The sequence below is a fragment of the Melanotaenia boesemani genome, chromosome 5 (assembly GCF_017639745.1).
Source record: "Melanotaenia boesemani isolate fMelBoe1 chromosome 5, fMelBoe1.pri, whole genome shotgun sequence".
Lineage (NCBI taxonomy): Eukaryota > Metazoa > Chordata > Actinopteri > Atheriniformes > Melanotaeniidae > Melanotaenia > Melanotaenia boesemani.
In genome coordinates this window covers 20,664,337-20,682,501 of record NC_055686.1, presented here as the reverse complement: position 1 = coordinate 20,682,501, position 18,165 = coordinate 20,664,337, and the positions used below count along the sequence as shown (strand labels likewise).

The 18,165-nt window shown below is 42.2% G+C and overlaps 1 protein-coding gene across 1 annotated transcript; it reads left to right on the top strand.

Annotated features, from left to right (window-relative positions):
* Positions 1–296: 296 nt before the first annotated feature.
* Positions 297–13,526, top strand: polr2a (RNA polymerase II subunit A). The gene is made up of 29 exons (XM_041984667.1): positions 297–628; positions 1,344–1,476; positions 1,579–1,715; positions 1,845–2,018; positions 2,112–2,393; positions 2,489–2,650; positions 2,777–2,997; positions 3,100–3,232; positions 3,353–3,477; positions 3,730–3,940; positions 4,038–4,247; positions 4,338–4,506; positions 4,604–4,698; positions 4,825–5,028; positions 5,113–5,335; positions 5,477–5,660; positions 5,755–5,926; positions 6,539–6,644; positions 6,968–7,173; positions 7,296–7,559; positions 7,691–7,898; positions 7,983–8,083; positions 8,170–8,274; positions 8,409–8,591; positions 8,689–8,892; positions 9,008–9,194; positions 9,295–9,408; positions 9,494–9,643; positions 10,058–13,526. The coding sequence occupies exons 1-29, from the start codon at positions 542–544 to the stop codon at positions 11,206–11,208; spliced, it is 5,901 nt and encodes a 1,966-aa protein (XP_041840601.1). The 5' UTR covers positions 297–541; the 3' UTR covers positions 11,209–13,526.
* Positions 13,527–18,165: the final 4,639 nt, after the last annotated feature.

Here is an 18,165-nt window from a genome sequence, read left to right as displayed (position 1 = left end):
ATATACTACGCACCACCTTCTTTTTTTAATGAACCCAATAGGAATAAGCTTCGATTAAATAAACACCCGCCTTTCGTTTTGATTCGTTGACGAAATAAACGTGCTCTCTAATTGGCTGTGCGTGTGATTCAATTAATTATTCATTTGTCCGTGTTGAATGGCCAATAAGCGTTTTACTACAGAGTTCCATGTCCCACCTTCTGAAGAGACAGTCCCTGTTTTGCAGGGCGGGCAACCCCGTATCAAGCACTCAGTCTATATAACTGAGCGTTGGGCTCTTCGAAGTTCAGAAGCGCTGAGAGCGCTGTAGAGTGTAGATCAGAAAAGGGAAGGGGGACAGTCGGTGGTCAGTTTATGCAGGGCATAAACATAAATAATTAAATCCCAAAGGCAACCGACAACAGAGGTCCCAGGAATATCACCTTCGGAGACTTTCCGGTCACCTTTGGCGGCCTGACCAGCGCCGTGGTGACAATTTAAAGGCTGTTCCTGCTCACAAAGCGGCGTGCCGAGGAAGGACGCGTCTCTTTGAATAGACAGGATGCACGGACCGCCCTCCGGTGACAGCGCATGCCCATTGCGCACGATCAAGAGAGTTCAATTCGGCATCATCAGTCCAGATGAGCTTGTAGGTTTTCTGTTTCGGGGGGATGGGATTTCTATGAATTAATTCACTGACTGATCACACATACGTGTAACGGTTTATTCTTTATTTCCAATCGAGTAATTTCACAATTATGGTAAAGACATGATTCTGTGGGCAACTGAGAAACCTTGCTGCTAGCCTAGCCTAGCTAGCTGTCAGGCTAAGCTTGAGCTAACTAGCTTGTTGCAGGAAGTTCAAAAAACTTAAAGCACAACATTATATAAAACGATCAACTCAATCATATGAATAAAACCCTTTGTTTATTAATGCAATATGACATTTAGGCCCATCAGAAAGTGAAGATTTCGAATTCTTAATTGGTATTTGTTGTAAACACTTCTTGTCTTAATGTCTCCTGATTTCAATGTACACATGTTGCACTTTAGTCGCATCATAAATAAATAAAAAGTAACTTAAATTCAAATACGCATGTTTCTTCTGTTAATTGAGTAATATTACATAATCTCTATTCACAACTAAATGTTTTATTTTAGCCACGTTCACGAGTTTTGCACAAACTTTTAGGTGTCCACATTTTTACTTAACAGTAAGATGACCTACTGGTTTTTTTATTTTTTATTTTTAAGAAATTTTAGATAAATATGGAAAGTTTTTTTTTTTCTTTTTTATCACTTGTTCATATTCCATGTGAACGACATTGTTTTCTAACATCAGTTTACAATTTCTTTCCTTTCAGAAACGGATGTCAGTTACGGAAGGGGGAATCAAATACCCCGAAACAACAGAAGGAGGACGTCCTAAACTTGGTGGCCTTATGGACCCAAGGCAAGGAGTTATAGAACGCAGTGGGAGGTGTCAGACATGTGCAGGTACAGCATTGTATTAACATTTTATACCAATCTAAATTAACCACTGGATCTTAGTTCCTATAGCATATTAAGTAATTTATTCTCTAATTTGTTTTTCTTCAGGCAACATGACAGAATGCCCGGGCCACTTTGGGCACATAGAATTGGCAAAGCCAGTTTTCCATGTTGGCTTCATAACAAAGATAATGAAGGTTCTTCGGTGTGTCTGCTTCTTCTGCTCCAAGCTCTTGGTGGATTCAGTGAGTTTTTCCACTATAGCATACTTAATACTTGCCTCAGCTGATACGTTATCTAGAAAGTGTAATTATTTTAGTCCATTTCCTTCTATATTCTGATGCTTTAATTGTTCCCACTACTCTTGCCTTTAGAACAATCCCAAGATAAAGGACATCCTGGGTAAATCTAAAGGGCAGCCAAGGAAGCGTTTGACCCACGTGTATGAGCTGTGCAAAGGCAAAAATATCTGTGAAGGAGGAGAGGAGATGGACAACAAATTTGGAATGGAGCAACAGGAGACAGAGGAGGATATTACCAAGGAAAAGGTATGTTTAACAAATATATTAGCTGTGACTTTTTTTTTTTTTTTTTTTCTCTTGAATTTATTTTCTCACTGCCATCGTTTAACTCTAATGCAGGGTCATGGTGGATGTGGGCGCTACCAGCCACGTATCCGGCGCTCTGGCTTGGAGCTGTATGCTGAGTGGAAGCATGTTAATGAGGATTCACAAGAAAAGAAAATCTTGCTAAGTCCTGAACGTGTGCATGAGATTTTCAAGCGTATCGCAGATGAAGAAGACATTATCTTGGGTATGGACCCCAAGTTTGCCCGACCAGAATGGATGATTGTAACTGTGTTGCCTGTGCCTCCACTGGCTGTGAGACCCGCTGTAGTCATGCAGGGCTCTGCTCGTAACCAGGTAAAGTGGTGACTCCAGACTGTTACTGTAAGTGTTAAATGTGTAACATAAATCATCTACATCTGGAAAATCATGACTTTTCTTCTGTTTAAAAGGATGACCTGACCCATAAGTTGGCTGACATTGTCAAGATCAACAACCAGCTGAGAAGAAATGAGCAGAGTGGTGCAGCCGCACACGTCATCGCTGAGGATGTGAAGCTGCTTCAGTTTCATGTGGCCACTATGGTTGACAATGAATTGCCAGGCCTGCCAAGGGTGTGTGCATACTTAATGATACAGCTGGACTAATACTAGTTGTAGAAATCTATCCTGACTGCTCTTATTTTTATAAATATTTTCACATTCCATATTTTTTTGACAACTGGTCATTTTCTTTCCCAGGCAATGCAAAAGTCTGGCCGCCCTCTGAAATCCATAAAGCAGCGTTTAAAGGGAAAGGAAGGACGGGTGAGGGGTAACCTTATGGGCAAACGTGTGGACTTCTCAGCCCGAACCGTCATCACCCCGGACCCCAACCTCCAAATCGACCAAGTGGGCGTTCCTCGATCCATTGCAGCAAACATGACCTTCCCAGAAATTGTCACACCCTTTAATATCGACAGGTAATTAAAAAAAATTAGCTTTATCCAATGTGTGGAAACACATCTTTTTGAAGAGTTGATAAAGTGTAATGTCAGCTAATTGATTCAGTTGAAATTATTTAGATTACAAGAGCTGGTACGAAGAGGGAACAGCCAGTATCCTGGAGCCAAGTACATCATCCGTGATAATGGAGACAGGATTGACCTGCGATTTCACCCTAAACCAAGTGACCTTCATCTGCAAATTGGCTACAAAGTAAGAAAAAAAAATAAAATACCTGTTCACAACCAAACCATGCCACTAGGATTGCATTTTTGCTGTAAAACATTTCAATTTCTGACTTTACATTGTTGTTTTTTTTTTTTTTTTTTTTAGGTGGAAAGACACATGTGTGATGGAGACATTGTCATCTTCAACCGTCAGCCTACACTACATAAAATGTCTATGATGGGACACAGAGTTCGGATCCTGCCGTGGTCCACCTTTCGACTCAATCTCAGGTACCAGATGAAATCCAGACCTTGTCAGCTTTTAAAATGTTTATTTAAAACAGACTGTGACTTCTTAAATTATAAGTGTAGTATCTATGTAAAGACCAAGTTAAAGATTTTTGGTATCTTCAATTTTTCATGATATTTTAATAGAAATTTCCTACTTAAATTTAGTTCTAAATGCTAACCCTTATTAATGTTGGGCTGTTCATGACATGTGGTGTTGCATCTCAAATGTCCCATCATCTTGGATCTATTCAGTGTCACCACCCCATACAATGCTGACTTTGATGGAGATGAAATGAACCTCCACCTGCCTCAGTCCCTCGAGACAAGGGCAGAGATTCAGGAGCTTGCCATGGTACCACGAATGATTGTCACACCCCAGTCCAATCGGCCTGTTATGGGTATCGTGCAGGACACCCTCACAGCTGTTCGCAAATTTACAAAAAGAGATGTTTTCTTAGAGAGGGTAAGGAGATCATTGCAGGATCACATATAGATGTTGAAGTTTGTTGCTTGAAAGGCTTTTTAATTATCTTCCTTTCACTGTTTTCTCTCCATTGCAGGGTGAAGTGATGAACCTACTGATGTTCCTCTCCACCTGGGATGGGAAAATGCCTCAGCCTGCCATCCTCAAGCCTCGCCCTTTGTGGACAGGCAAGCAGGTTTTCAGCCTCATCATTCCAGGACACATCAATGTGATCCGTACACACAGTACCCACCCTGACGATGAGGACAGTGGGCCTTACAAACACATCTCACCTGGTGACACCAAGGTACAAAACAAAGATTTTATGTATAAACTAAAGAGTGAATATTGATTTAAAAAAATCATTTGTAACCTGACATTCATCTCCCTTATATAGGTTATAGTGGAGAATGGGGAGTTGATAATGGGCATTCTGTGTAAGAAGTCTCTTGGAACCTCGGCCGGCTCCCTCGTCCACATCTCCTATCTGGAGATGGGCCATGACATCACCAGACTTTTCTACTCTAACATTCAGACAGTGGTCAACAACTGGCTGCTCATCGAGGGTAAGAACGCTCGTGATTTAATGAACATTGTGCGTCATCTTAAGTGTTTTAATGTCTTTGACATTGTCTTGATGCACATCTTTTATTACATCAATAGGTCATTCAATTGGTATTGGTGACTCCATTGCTGATGCCAAGACGTACCTTGACATCCAGAATACCATCAAGAAAGCCAAACAGGATGTGATAGAAGTAAGAATAATTTTATGTAAAATGTGTCTAAAATGCACAGAATGATTCCTATTTAGCAAAATCATCACAGACCAATGTAAGTTGCATCCACCAAGGTTATGTTAATTTCTGCTTTTCATCCGTCAGGTCATTGAGAAAGCTCACAACAATGAGCTCGAGCCGACCCCCGGTAACACTCTGAGGCAGACTTTTGAGAACCAGGTGAATCGTATCCTCAATGATGCTCGTGACAAAACAGGATCTTCTGCTCAGAAATCTCTGTCCGAGTACAACAACTTTAAGTCCATGGTGGTGGCTGGCTCCAAGGGCTCAAAGATTAACATCTCACAGGTGAGCCTCCACCTGACTATCATAACTTATTTTTGAATTCGAGTAGAGCTCAATTCACCTCACTTGTCTGTCCTTGTCATTCAGGTTATTGCTGTGGTGGGTCAGCAGAACGTGGAAGGTAAACGAATCCCCTTTGGCTTTAAGCACCGAACTCTGCCGCATTTCATCAAGGATGACTATGGTCCTGAGAGCAGAGGCTTTGTGGAGAACTCCTACCTGGCTGGACTGACACCAACCGAGTTCTTCTTCCACGCCATGGGAGGCAGAGAGGGTCTGATCGACACGGCTGTCAAAACAGCTGAGACTGGTATGTTTAAACTGTAGCAACATGGCCAAAAATTTAAAGGAGCAAAGCGTAAACACACAGGGTATTTTTCTGAGAGATTCCTAAATGGGTCTTTTTATAATGGTGAGCCACAGTGAAATCATTTACTTTCTTCACCGCTAGGTTATATCCAGCGTCGTCTGATCAAATCTATGGAGTCTGTGATGGTGAAGTATGACGCCACAGTGCGAAACTCCATCAACCAGGTGGTGCAGCTGCGCTACGGTGAGGACGGCCTGGCAGGAGAGAATGTCGAGTTCCAAAATCTGGCAACACTAAAACCCTCACACAAAGCCTTTGAAAAGAAGTAAGTCCCATACCAGAACGCTGTATATATTTTGCTGCAGTGATGAGCAAATTTTCCTTTTAATCTGTTTAACCGCCTCATCTGATCTGTCCAGGTTTAAGTTCGATTGCACCAATGAGCGTGCTCTGAGGCGGATCCTGCAGGAAGACGTGGTGAAAGACGTGCAGACCAACGCGCACATACAGAGTGTTTTGGAGAGGGAGTTTGAGAAGATGAAGGAGGACAGGGAGATCCTGCGAGCTATTTTCCCCACTGGTGACAGCAAGGTGTGTGATCGCAAGTTTAGATGCACTTCTGCTCAGTGAGCCTCTTGGTCAGTGATGAAAAATGATAACAGATTACTTGTGATGTGAAATTTCTTTCACAAGTATGTCTTGGCCAATACAGACAGCAGCTTGGATCACAACTGAATGTTAGACACAGTACTCAGAGTTATATATACAAATGTAAATAAATGTTCCTATCAGAATGTGATATATAAAATCAGAATATATAATTGAGCCATGAGTTTTCACGGGTGAAATGGGAGGCAGCATTTGCCTATTGTATTTGCATGCACCTTCCTTTTCACCTTAAATTTGAGAGAATTTTGAATGAGATTATAAAATTCAGCTAGTTTGTAGCTGAGCAGAGGGATGATCTTCCAGTCCTGCCTTAATGGGCAGTTAAAAGGAACAAGCCAAGGAATTGATAACATCAAGCACAGCACTTTTCTGAAAGATGTGGATCTGCAGGTACTCTAAGCTCTGACGAAGATTAGATCTTTAAATAAAGGTACGCTAGCGGTTGAGGTAATGGGAAAACAAAGATCATGTGGGTAAGTGTAGATCACATCTCCGCAAGGACTCATCCTCTGCAATGTTTTTGCTCGCCTGCAGGTGGTGCTGCCGTGCAACCTTGCACGAATGATCTGGAATGCCCAGAAGATCTTCCGAATCAACACTCGAACTCCAACTGACCTGAATCCTCTCAGAGTGGTCGAGGGTAAGGATGAAAAGCCAGCGTCACTCTTCCTTGCAGCAGCGCTCCATTACAGTCTCTCACTTTCCTCAACACACATTTAGAGTCATGAATCACATGGAGCTGTCAGTGGTTTCAGAGTTAAGAGGAGGTCATGGTCTGACCTCAGAAGCTATGTAAAGCTGCCTAATGAATTCCAGTCGTCACATAAGAAGCACAACAGATCAGTCTGAGTCTGTTTTTGCTAGAGAGAGATTAGCACTCGCAGTGCTGACGGAGAAACAAGGATTACGTGTTTGCTGGTCTTGTGACGTAGCCATGTTTGACAAATGTGTTTCCATCTTCAGGTGTTCACGAGCTGAGTAAGAAACTGGTGATTGTGAATGGTGATGACCCTCTGAGCAGACAGGCCCAGGAAAATGCCACGCTGCTTTTTAACATCCACCTGCGCTCCACGCTCTGCTCCAAACGCATGACCGAGGAGTTTCGTCTTTCCACTGAAGCTTTTGACTGGCTGCTGGGAGAGATTGAGACCAAGTTCAACCAGTCCATTGTATGTTTACTAGATGTGGTGAAGAGCTTTCCCAGCTCTGTTACAACTTTTTATTTAAGCTAATTTTTTTTTTTTCTGTATGGAGAAAAATAAAAAACCGACTGTCCCTCCTCTTCCTCCAGGCTCACCCAGGTGAAATGGTTGGTGCTCTGGCTGCTCAGTCACTGGGAGAGCCAGCCACACAGATGACACTGAATACTTTTCACTACGCTGGTGTGTCAGCCAAGAACGTAACTCTTGGTGTGCCTCGTCTAAAGGAGTTGATCAACATCTCAAAGAGGCCCAAGACACCCTCACTGACCGTTTTCCTGCTGGGTCAGGCAGCACGTGATGCTGAGCGGGCCAAGGACATCCTCTGTCGACTGGAGCACACCACGCTGCGCAAAGTAAGAAAATATTCTAACACATTTTCTGGTGTAGGTTTATTTAAACATGCCTCAAAAAAAGCTGCACTCGCTTTTATTTCCATTTATTTTCATAAAAAACTGCATACTGAAATAAAGCCTTTTCCTCCTAGGTCACCGCAAACACTGCCATCTACTACGACCCCAACCCTCAGAACACTGTGGTGGCTGAAGACCAGGAGTGGGTGAATGTCTACTACGAGATGCCCGACTTTGACGCGACACGCATCTCACCGTGGCTGCTGCGCATCGAGCTCGATCGGAGGCACATGACAGATCGCAAGCTGACTATGGAGCAGATTGCTGAGAAGATTAATGCAGGTGGGTCGTGTAACACAGTTTTATTCCGTTTCATCATCTGAATCAAGTTACTCCACCTCCAATGACTATGCTTTTATTTTTAAGGTTTTGGGGATGATCTGAACTGCATCTTCAATGATGACAACGCTGAGAAGCTCGTGCTGCGAATTCGAATCATGAACAGCGACGAGAACAAGTTCCAGGAGGTGAGTAATGATGATGTGTTCAGGATTATCAGGTGCACTGTGGCCAGTTTTCATTGTGACAATAAGAAATCAATTTGCTTGTCCAGGATGAGGAGGTGGTGGACAAAATGGACGACGATGTGTTCCTGAGGTGCATCGAGTCAAACATGCTGACAGACATGACTCTGCAGGGCATTGAGCAGATTAGTAAGGTAACAAAATGAATGGGATGACACCAGAAATATTTCTTACAGGAAAAATGATTTTTGTCATTGAAAGTCATAAAGATGAAAATTATATACCTGTCTCTGGGTATAAATTATAGGCTGAACTCTTCTCCTTTTAGGTGTACATGCACTTGCCTCAGACTGACAACAAGAAAAAGATCATCATCACTGAAGATGGTGAGTTCAAGGCCCTGCAGGAGTGGATCCTTGAGACAGACGGAGTGAGTCTCATGAGGGTCCTCAGCGAGAAGGACGTGGATCCTGTCAGGACCACCTCCAACGACATTGTGGAGATCTTCACGGTACAAAAGCATTAACTTTGTTTAAACAGTGTTGTTGTCATTTAATTATTTTTATTTATTTATTTATTTATTTAACCTGCTGCTCTGTGTTGAATAGGTTTTGGGAATTGAAGCTGTGCGAAAGGCACTGGAGAGGGAGTTGTACCACGTCATCTCCTTTGACGGTTCCTACGTCAACTATCGCCACTTGGCTCTGCTCTGTGACACCATGACCTGCCGTGGTCACCTGATGGCCATCACACGTCATGGCATCAATCGTCAGGACACAGGACCTCTCATGAAGTGTTCTTTTGAGGAGACGGTACAAAAATCTATTGTCTCCAATCAAATCTCTTGCTACTTTTGGTAACACGTTTTTTAAAAAGACTTATTTTCTTTTCCTCATTCGTCTATATTTCCTTTATTTTCTTGTCCAGGTGGATGTGTTGATGGAGGCGTCATCCCATGGCGAGAGTGATCCGATGAAGGGTGTATCTGAGAACATCATGCTTGGTCAGCTGGCCCCAGCAGGGACGGGCTGCTTCGATCTGCTTCTGGATGCTGAGAAGTGCAAATATGGCATGGAGATCCCTACAAACATCCCTGGTATCAGCGTGGCTGGACGTAAGTGAAGAGATATTTGATGGTTATGATGAAAATTTGTTTGTATAGTAGATATAATGCTGAACCTGGATGTTTCTGTTCTGTATCCCTCTACTTGCAGCCACTGGAATGTTCTTTGGCTCTGTGCCGAGTCCAATCAGCGGCATGTCCCCTGCCATGACCCCATGGAACACAGGGGCCACCCCAGCATACGGCGCTTGGTCCCCAAGTGTTGGTGAGTTCATATGACTACGTTGTTGTGGTGCTTTCTTTTTCAGTTTCGTGCCACGACATTCGCCCTCTTTTCTTGTGTTCCTCAGGGAGTGGTATGACCCCGGGAGCAGCAGGCTTTTCTCCCAGCGCAGCATCAGATGCGAGTGGCTTCTCTCCAGGTTACTCACCAGCCTGGTCTCCAACTCCTGGGTCTCCAGGTTCTCCAGGACCTGTTAGTCCATACATCCCATCACCAGGTTAGACACTGCAGAAATCTGCTCTCTCCTTAGTTTGGTTAAAGCACATACCCACGCGAGACAACGTACTACCCCTGCACTCATGACTAGAGTTCTCCTTATTGGGTTAAGTGACGAGGTCCTGCAGTAATGTTCAGCATGAGACAAAATAATGTTTAATCCGTGTAAATGACTTGTAATAAACCTTATAATACAAAATAAAAAAAAGTCTTCAAATAAACAGTATTATTCTTGGGGACATAATTAACTCTTTAGCCCTTAAGAAATGTTTAATTTAAGGAAATTAGATTCCTTCAATAAAACATTGAACCTAATTTGGATACATTTTGTAAAACTTTTGCATTTTAGAAATTATCCTCATTTATTTATTTATTTTTTTTAAATCTTTAATATCTTTTCTTTTTTTCTGTAAAGGTGGAGCCATGTCACCAAACTACTCGCCCACCTCCCCTGCCTACGAGCCTCGTTCCCCAGGGGGCTACACCCCTCAGAGCCCGGGCTACTCCCCAACATCACCTTCCTACTCGCCTACCTCTCCCTCTTACTCCCCCACCAGTCCGAACTACAGCCCAACGTCTCCTTCCTACTCGCCCACTTCACCCAGTTACTCCCCGACATCTCCTTCCTATTCACCCACGTCTCCCTCTTACTCCCCAACATCTCCCTCCTACTCCCCTACCTCCCCGTCATACTCCCCAACGTCTCCTTCTTACTCCCCCACCTCGCCAAGCTACAGCCCCACATCGCCAAGCTACAGCCCAACATCACCCAGTTACTCACCCACTTCCCCCTCCTACTCTCCAACCTCACCTTCTTACTCTCCCACTTCTCCATCCTACTCCCCTACCTCCCCCTCCTACTCCCCCACATCTCCCTCCTACTCACCAACCAGCCCAAGCTACAGTCCTACGTCACCAAACTACACTCCCACATCGCCCAGTTACTCCCCTACCTCCCCTTCTTACTCTCCGACATCACCGTCTTATTCCCCAACGTCTCCCAACTACACCCCAACCAGTCCCAACTACTCCCCCACCTCTCCCTCGTATTCCCCTACTTCTCCATCCTACTCTCCCTCCAGTCCACGTTACACACCACAGTCACCCACTTACACACCCAGCTCCCCCTCATACAGCCCCAGCTCCCCCTCCTACTCCCCAACCTCACCCAAATACACCCCAACCTCTCCCTCGTACAGCCCCAGCTCCCCAGAGTACACCCCTACTTCTCCCAAATACTCCCCCACCTCACCAAAGTACTCCCCAACATCTCCGAAGTACTCTCCCACTTCTCCCACCTACTCCCCAACGACTCCAAAATACAGCCCCACCTCTCCTACCTATTCTCCCACCTCTCCTACCTACACCCCCACCAGCCCCAAATACTCTCCTACCTCCCCCACTTACTCCCCAACTTCGCCCAAATACTCACCCACATCTCCCACATACTCACCAACTAGCCCCAAAGGTTCCACCTACAGCCCCACCTCCCCTGGATACAGCCCCACCTCACCCACCTACAGCCCGGCCATCAGCCCCGACGACAGCGACGAGGAGAACAACTGATGAGCCGCGGAGGAGGGGAGGCAGCTGAGGAAGCCGTCACCTCATGGTAAACCACTGAAGGACAGCATCTTTTAACCAGCTGGGGGTGGCGGTGGATCAAGCCACAGGATCTTTAATTTGGGGCAAATCTCGACTTCGACTTCTGTGCCTCCACCGTGTTAAAGAGCTGCCTCACCCTCCCACATTTATACCCCCTCCCAGATGTTTAAAACTCATGTGAAAGACTTGAACTGTTTTGCCTGAAGGAAAAGTTGCCTTTTGAAATAGTTTTTTTTTTTATTTTAACATGGGGTGTTGAAGCAAAACTGAGAATCCCGAAAGGGAATGAAAAAAAGAGGAAGATGTGAACAATTAAGGGGATGACAAAGTCCTTTTTCTTTTTAACTTTGGTGTCCTGCATCCAGCCTCTCTCTCTCATTCTCTAAATGTTGGTTGCGTAGCTGCTTCTGGACAGCGTACATGTTATTAAAAACCTCTCTGAGAAGTTCATTGGATTGTGTTCACTAAAAATATAAGCTGCAAAAGAAATAAAGGAGGGTGACGTTTAGATTTTGTTTACTGCTTATTCCACAAAGATGTTTCCTGTTAAGACAGTTGCTGGGGGCATTTTTTTGCATTTCACTTTGGGTGACATCTGATGGTGAAGTCTGAGCTCATCAGCTGAAATGCAGTCAAAATGGGAGAGAAACTGGTTTGCAGAGAAGACCTTTTGAGTTTAAACTAACTACATAGATGTATGTACCCAATGCCCTCCCATCTTCCTCCTTCACACCCCAGAAATCTGAAAGATGTCATGAAAACACCCACCAGCATCCTCTTGTCGTCTACCAGTCTGGAGACTTGTACATCAAAAGCAAAACAAACCTTCAAAAAAAAAAAGTTTTTCTAATCATTTTCCCTTAACGCCGTGAATTTAAAAGATTTCTATTTAAAATGATTCAGTGTCTGATTTTGAATTTGGGAGGCAGACACAGGGATGAGGGATAATAGTTTGGTGATGCTGCTTTTGTCATTGTTTGCATTGTTTGCATAAGTAGCACATGTTAATGCATTTTAATCATCCCTTCCATGTTTTGCTAATCTTTGTCCTATTTCTGATAGCTGAAGTGTATACAGGTTTATTTGGACTATTTTATTTAAGAAAGTTAATTACAATTCTGTATGAATATGAATAGAGAGAAATTAAGAATTAAATTTGTTTTCTCTTGTTTGCTTTAGGTGACTTTGTAGAGCTGTTTGCCGGAGGGTCATGTTCTTATACTGTGGATGAAGGGGCAGGGGACAAATTTTTGTTTTCATCCACTTTTCTTTTGGCAGATTTTTACTTAGTACATTTTTTCTGTTTCAAAGGTAGAGTAAAAAAGCTCAGTGTTTTATGTTTTCAATTTTTGGATATTGGAGGAAAACATTTGTCTGGTTGATCGTATTAAAGGGGAGGCAGTTTTTCTTTATCGTCCAAAGAAACAGCACTTTTGGTCTGCAGTAAAAAAGCTCTATGTTGATGTCAACTCCATTTTTAGAATGGGTGCTTTCTCTCAAAACCCAATTTTAACATTGGTAGATCTAATAAAAATGGATGCTTCTCATTTCATTTGACAATTAAGTTTCCAAATATATTGAAATAGCTGGATCTCCTCCCCCTTCATCCACCAGCTATTCTCATTTCTGAAATCAGTGTTTCGTTGTATTTTTCTACCCATGTATGTACCTGTGCTGGGAGGGAATTATAGGGATGGATGGGGTGTGTATTGGCTCTGACTGGGAGTCCTGCATAGATTAAATTCTTTGAGTCATCTTTGTTCTCAAAATCTTAATCTACCTGCATCAGATATAGTCTTGAGTGGAAGGAATTGCATCCTCTGGCCTTTGACATGAAGCGGGTTGGGAAATTGCACTTAAATGTGGTTAAGATCAGCCCAGGCATTCACATTTTGTCCATTATGTCTGCATCCAACCCTGCTGTCTTAACTGTGTGCCATTCTGTCACTTCAGGACTCCCAGTGTGAACGAATGTCTGAATGTGTGTGAAATTTATGTCTGAAAGTGAGTCGAATTGAGGAAAGACTTCCCATGTCTGCGTAAAAAGAGGTTTAACTTAAAGTTGCCACTGTATAAAAATCAAGTCATTTCATTCTCTGTATCTGTTCTGATTTTTCTTTTTTTTTTTTTTTTTTGACTTTGAAAATGAATAAAAGTTTTACTATACGTCTGTTTTTTGTTTATTTTTTTAAACTACAGATGTAAGCTTAGCACACTGTTTTATCCAGCAAGAAGTGTTTCACTTTTCAGGATTTGTATTGGAAATAAATGATTTCAGACGATCTTGGAGTATTTATTAATAATCCTCATCTGTGTTGGATTGGAATTAAGTACAATTTTAACCTAACAGTTAAAGGAAGAAAGCATTCATGCGACTTCCAGTGGCATTCTAAATTTAAGGGAAAATAAGCACAATATTTCCAAATACGGGTAATAACTATTACATATAATTATTACATATAATGATAGCAAAAATAAGTAAGAACTGATGTCTTTTACCGTAGTTTACACCAGCATCTAAGACCTGTTGTGGACTATAACTTGAACTTTGCAAACTGTCCTCTTGAGGGTGCTATCACATCGCTTTGAGTACTCAGTCATATGTGGAAGTTTTCATTCTAGCACATTGTACAGAGAACTTTGACAAAATGCTATATATATACATATATGTATATATATATATACATATATGTATATGCCATTGAGCTGATATATCAGGGTAATAAGCTGGCCAAAGGCAGAAGTTCAGACCACAGATGATCTGAGGGTTCAGAGGGTGTAGGGTTCCACCCCAAATCCAGTGTCCAGAGGCTGTACACTTAGCGCAAAGAGGGAGGCTGAGGACTAGTGAGCATCAGGGCCACTATCCAAGATGAATCATCCAAGCTCTATAAATACATCAGGAAGATGGCCCCAAGGGATGAAGCTTTGAGTGAATGTCTTTGGCAATGGAAGCTGGAGAAGAATGAAATGGAGGAACCGTCATGGGAGAACAAGCTCCTGCATGGGATGTACCACCGACAGATTGCTGAAGTGGCAGATATGAACAACTCCTACCAATGGCTAGAGAGGGCTGGACTGAAGGACAGCACAGAGGTGTTAATCATGGCAGCACAGGAACAAGCCTTGAGTACCAGGACAATTGTGTGGTAGGCCCAGATCTACCACATCAGGCAGGACCCCAGGTGCAGTCTGTGCAAAGACGCCCCTGAAACAATGCAGCACCTCACAGGAGGGTGCAAGATACTGGCAGGAAAATAATACATGGAACACCATAACCAAGTAGCCGGCATACTGTACAGAAACATCTGTGCAGAGTATGGACTGGAGACCCTTAGGTCACAATGGGAAACAACTCCCAAGGTGGTGGAGAATAAGAAGGCTAAGATCCTGTGGGATTTCCAGATACAGACCAACAAAATGGTGGTGCCCAACCCACTAGACATTGTAATCATGGATAAGCAGCAATGGAAAGCTGAAGTGATCGATGTAGCCATCCACAATGATGGAAATGTCAGGAAAAAGGAACACGAGAAACTGGAGAAATACCAAGGACTCAAGGAAGAGTTGGAGAAAACCTGGAAGGAGAAGCAACAGTAGCACCAGTGGTCATTGGAGCACTTGGGGCCGGGTCCCCCACACTGGAGAAGTGGCCCCAACAGATACCTGGAGAAACATCAGACATCTCCATCCAGAAGAGTGCAATCCTAGGAACAGCTAAGCTATGATACTGCATAGGACCCTCAAGCTCCCAGGACTCTGGTAGAGGTAGCTTGAGATTAACAGCCACCCAGCCTACCCAGGAGAGATGGGAGGTTGGATGAAGGAAGACTTTTTATATATTAGACTGAATTTAGATGTACCCTTCTCTACCTTGCAGACTCAGTTAGGACAACTGTTAGCTAGATTTTCTTTCCTCTGCATGGTGATATTTTTATGCCACTAATGAGTGAAATTAAGTAGCGCTGAGTTAACAAACATTAAATTAATGTTTGTGATTACATAAGAAAAGCAACAAAAGGAAAAAAACAAAAAACAAAATACTCTTTAAACATATTAACTCTAACTGAAAAAGGTCACATAGTGAGTCGACCATGGACACAGAAGTGTGCGTCTCATCACACATGGTTAGTTACATATTCAGTTTATAACACTTTTGCAATGTTTTTACCATAAATACCTTTAATGTAAGAGAGATATAAAAAATATAAATATCAAAAAGAATCACCCACTGCTCCAGTTTCAAATGTTTCACATGTACAGAAGTAAGTTAGGGTTATTTATTTTGGAAACTTTTTTCTTTCTTTCTTTCTTCTTTCTTTATTTTAAACATTTTTTTAGCACAATTTATATCTATATGCATTTAGAAACTATGTGAGAGACTTCTTTAATATCTAAAGCTGCTTTAGAAAAGTTGTTCAAACTACCTGATAAAAAATAATTTTGATATATTATGCAAAAGATCACATAACAGAAAAAAAGAGCCATTTATCTGATCTTAGGGCAAAAGTGCACACTTGTTTACAGCTCACATATGCAACACTGCTCACAGGTTATCTACTTTTTGTTTTATGACAGCAAACTGACAGAGCTTGCAAAGATTACAAGAAAAAGTGTAAGTTTTTCTCACGGGAGTTTGTCAGTTTCACATATTTACTTAAATTAAGCCAAGATGGTTTTTCCTCACTTGTTACTTCACTGAGACAGCGCAACACCCACCACATAAGCTAAGCTAACACCATGTTTGTGTTAAAGAAAGGTGAGCCAGGCTGTTAAAATTGAGAAGCAACGACAAAAAATAAAATAATTACCTTCTATTTATGGTCCCCATGCAAATATGAAGAATAAATCTTTATTTGTCTCACAGAGCACACTCAAATTTGTTTTGCTTTTAATCCACTACTAGTTACATCAGGAGCAGTGTGCTACCATTTTCCCAGCACTTGGGGCTGCTAAAGGGCCCACAGTTTACCTCTGTTGCCAGTCCAGGGACTTGAACAGAAGTCCTCCAGATCCAAGCCCACCTCTATTACCATCAGGCCAATACATATAGATGTAATCATACTACCAACCAGCTAATTTAAATGTAGAAAGAAATAATTTAAAAGAAAAAAAAAAGATTATTGTAATTACTAAATGGACTGGAAGGCCCAAAATCAGTGTATGAGATACCTCCAGAATAACATAACATAATAAAGCTAAGGTTCTGTGGGGCTTTCACGTCCAGAATGATAAAACTGATGATGGTGAACCAACTGAACATCATGGTGGTCAACAGTCCAGGTCCAGGTCCAGAGCAGCAGAAAAATCAAGAGAAAGGAGCACAAGAAGGCAGAAGGAAAGGTTAAAATCTAATAACTAATCTTTAATTATACCCAGTTTTCTCATCTCATATTTCAAATGGAGCAGAAAGACACTGCAGATCACTGCATGTGCAGGGCCGTGCTGCATTCATTTAATTCTGAGCAAGAACACTTCCTGTGTCATGATGAAGGCCCACCAATGTCGCTGCATTCTTTTGAGGCTGAAGCAGGCAGAGATACAGTCTGTCCCAACAGCCTTCTACGGGGATGCAGTGGGAAGTGTCCTCATCGCACCTCACCTGTATCACCGTGAGGTACAGCAGCTGCTCAGCTGCAGACAGAAAGGCCTTTGAGAGATTAGTCCAATTTACAGAGAAGATTCCCAGCAGCATGCACACAGGACCTCTTGCATTATGAAAGACCCTGGCCACTGTGTACATAGCCTGTTTGACTACTTCCTATCAGGGAGGAGGGTATGCAGCATCAGACCCAGAACCACAGTAGAGGTTGCTACCCTGATCCAGTCACAGTTAGAACAACAGTCTCTAAGATGTTTATTCTTGCTGCTTAGAAATCATGAGCAATAAGCTGCAATATCACTTAACAGGGCAATCTACATGTAGTAAAACAGTGCAATAATAAGTTTACATAATCAGTGCCTATATTCATAACTTCTTTTGTTATGTGTTATTTTATATTTACTATCCCCATCAGCACCTTTTCTATATTTACTCTATTGATGCTTTGTTTGTGTATGTGTGCTCTTTCATTCATCCATGTGAGAAAGAAGAGCTTGTTTTTAATGTAATTTGCCTGGTTAAATAAAGGTTTAACAACACAAGACAGACACGTTGAATGACAATAAAGAAATCCTGACTCAGTTTCAGGGTTCAACTCAGTATCACCAAAGGAGAAAATGAAATTTGCAACAGTTTAGATAATGTGTGTATTTGACATGTAGTTTAAAGGCTGTAAAGGCTCCTCCTTGGGCAAGTAAAGGTAGTCATGGTCTGGTTTGCTCACACTTCTGTTCAGATAAGTGGTCGCTCCTGTTTTCTGATCTCTCTAGCATTGAGTAGGCATCACCTGTGGAAAAAATGAATCACAGGTTTCACTCTGACCTCTCACAGAAGGAAGGAAGGAAGGCACGTATTACATTCTTATATAACGCATTGTGCATGTTTCACTCATGGGTGTGTCCTCTTTTTACAAGGCTAGGAGAATCCATGTATATGACTAAAACTGTTTGGGCTTGTTGCTATGTTGATATTTGCCAACGTGGAGGGACTACCTCTTATGAGGTCATCTCTTAAGATGGAAAATGTAGATTTATCAAAATTAAGTTGATTATTTGAGGAAAGAGACTCAAACTCTGTAAATTATTTATTTATTTTATTGCCATGCTGTTGCCTTCACTCTAAATCTTCCCATTTCTAGCAAAAGACCTTTTAATTACAGCTTGAATATGAAAGAAAAATCAGATTTATGATAAAGCTTTGTCATGTCTTCAGATAGACATTGATTGTGGAAAGCAAATATAGGTTGTCCTCAAATGCCTCTTTTACTTTAAACTACGATTAAATCAAGTTTCTTTTTTCTCTCCCTTTGAGACAGA

Excerpts from the sequence above, each read along its gene's own strand:
- polr2a (XM_041984667.1), top strand. The coding sequence starts at position 542 with ATGCACGGACCGCCCTCCGGTGACAGCGCATGCCCATTGCGCACGATC. Across the intron at positions 3,233-3,352 it reads ATCTGCAAATTGGCTACAAA|GTGGAAAGACACATGTGTGA; the intron begins GTAAGAAAAAAA and ends TTTTTTTTTTAG. Across the intron at positions 9,644-10,057 it reads TCCATACATCCCATCACCAG|GTGGAGCCATGTCACCAAAC; the intron begins GTTAGACACTGC and ends TTTTCTGTAAAG.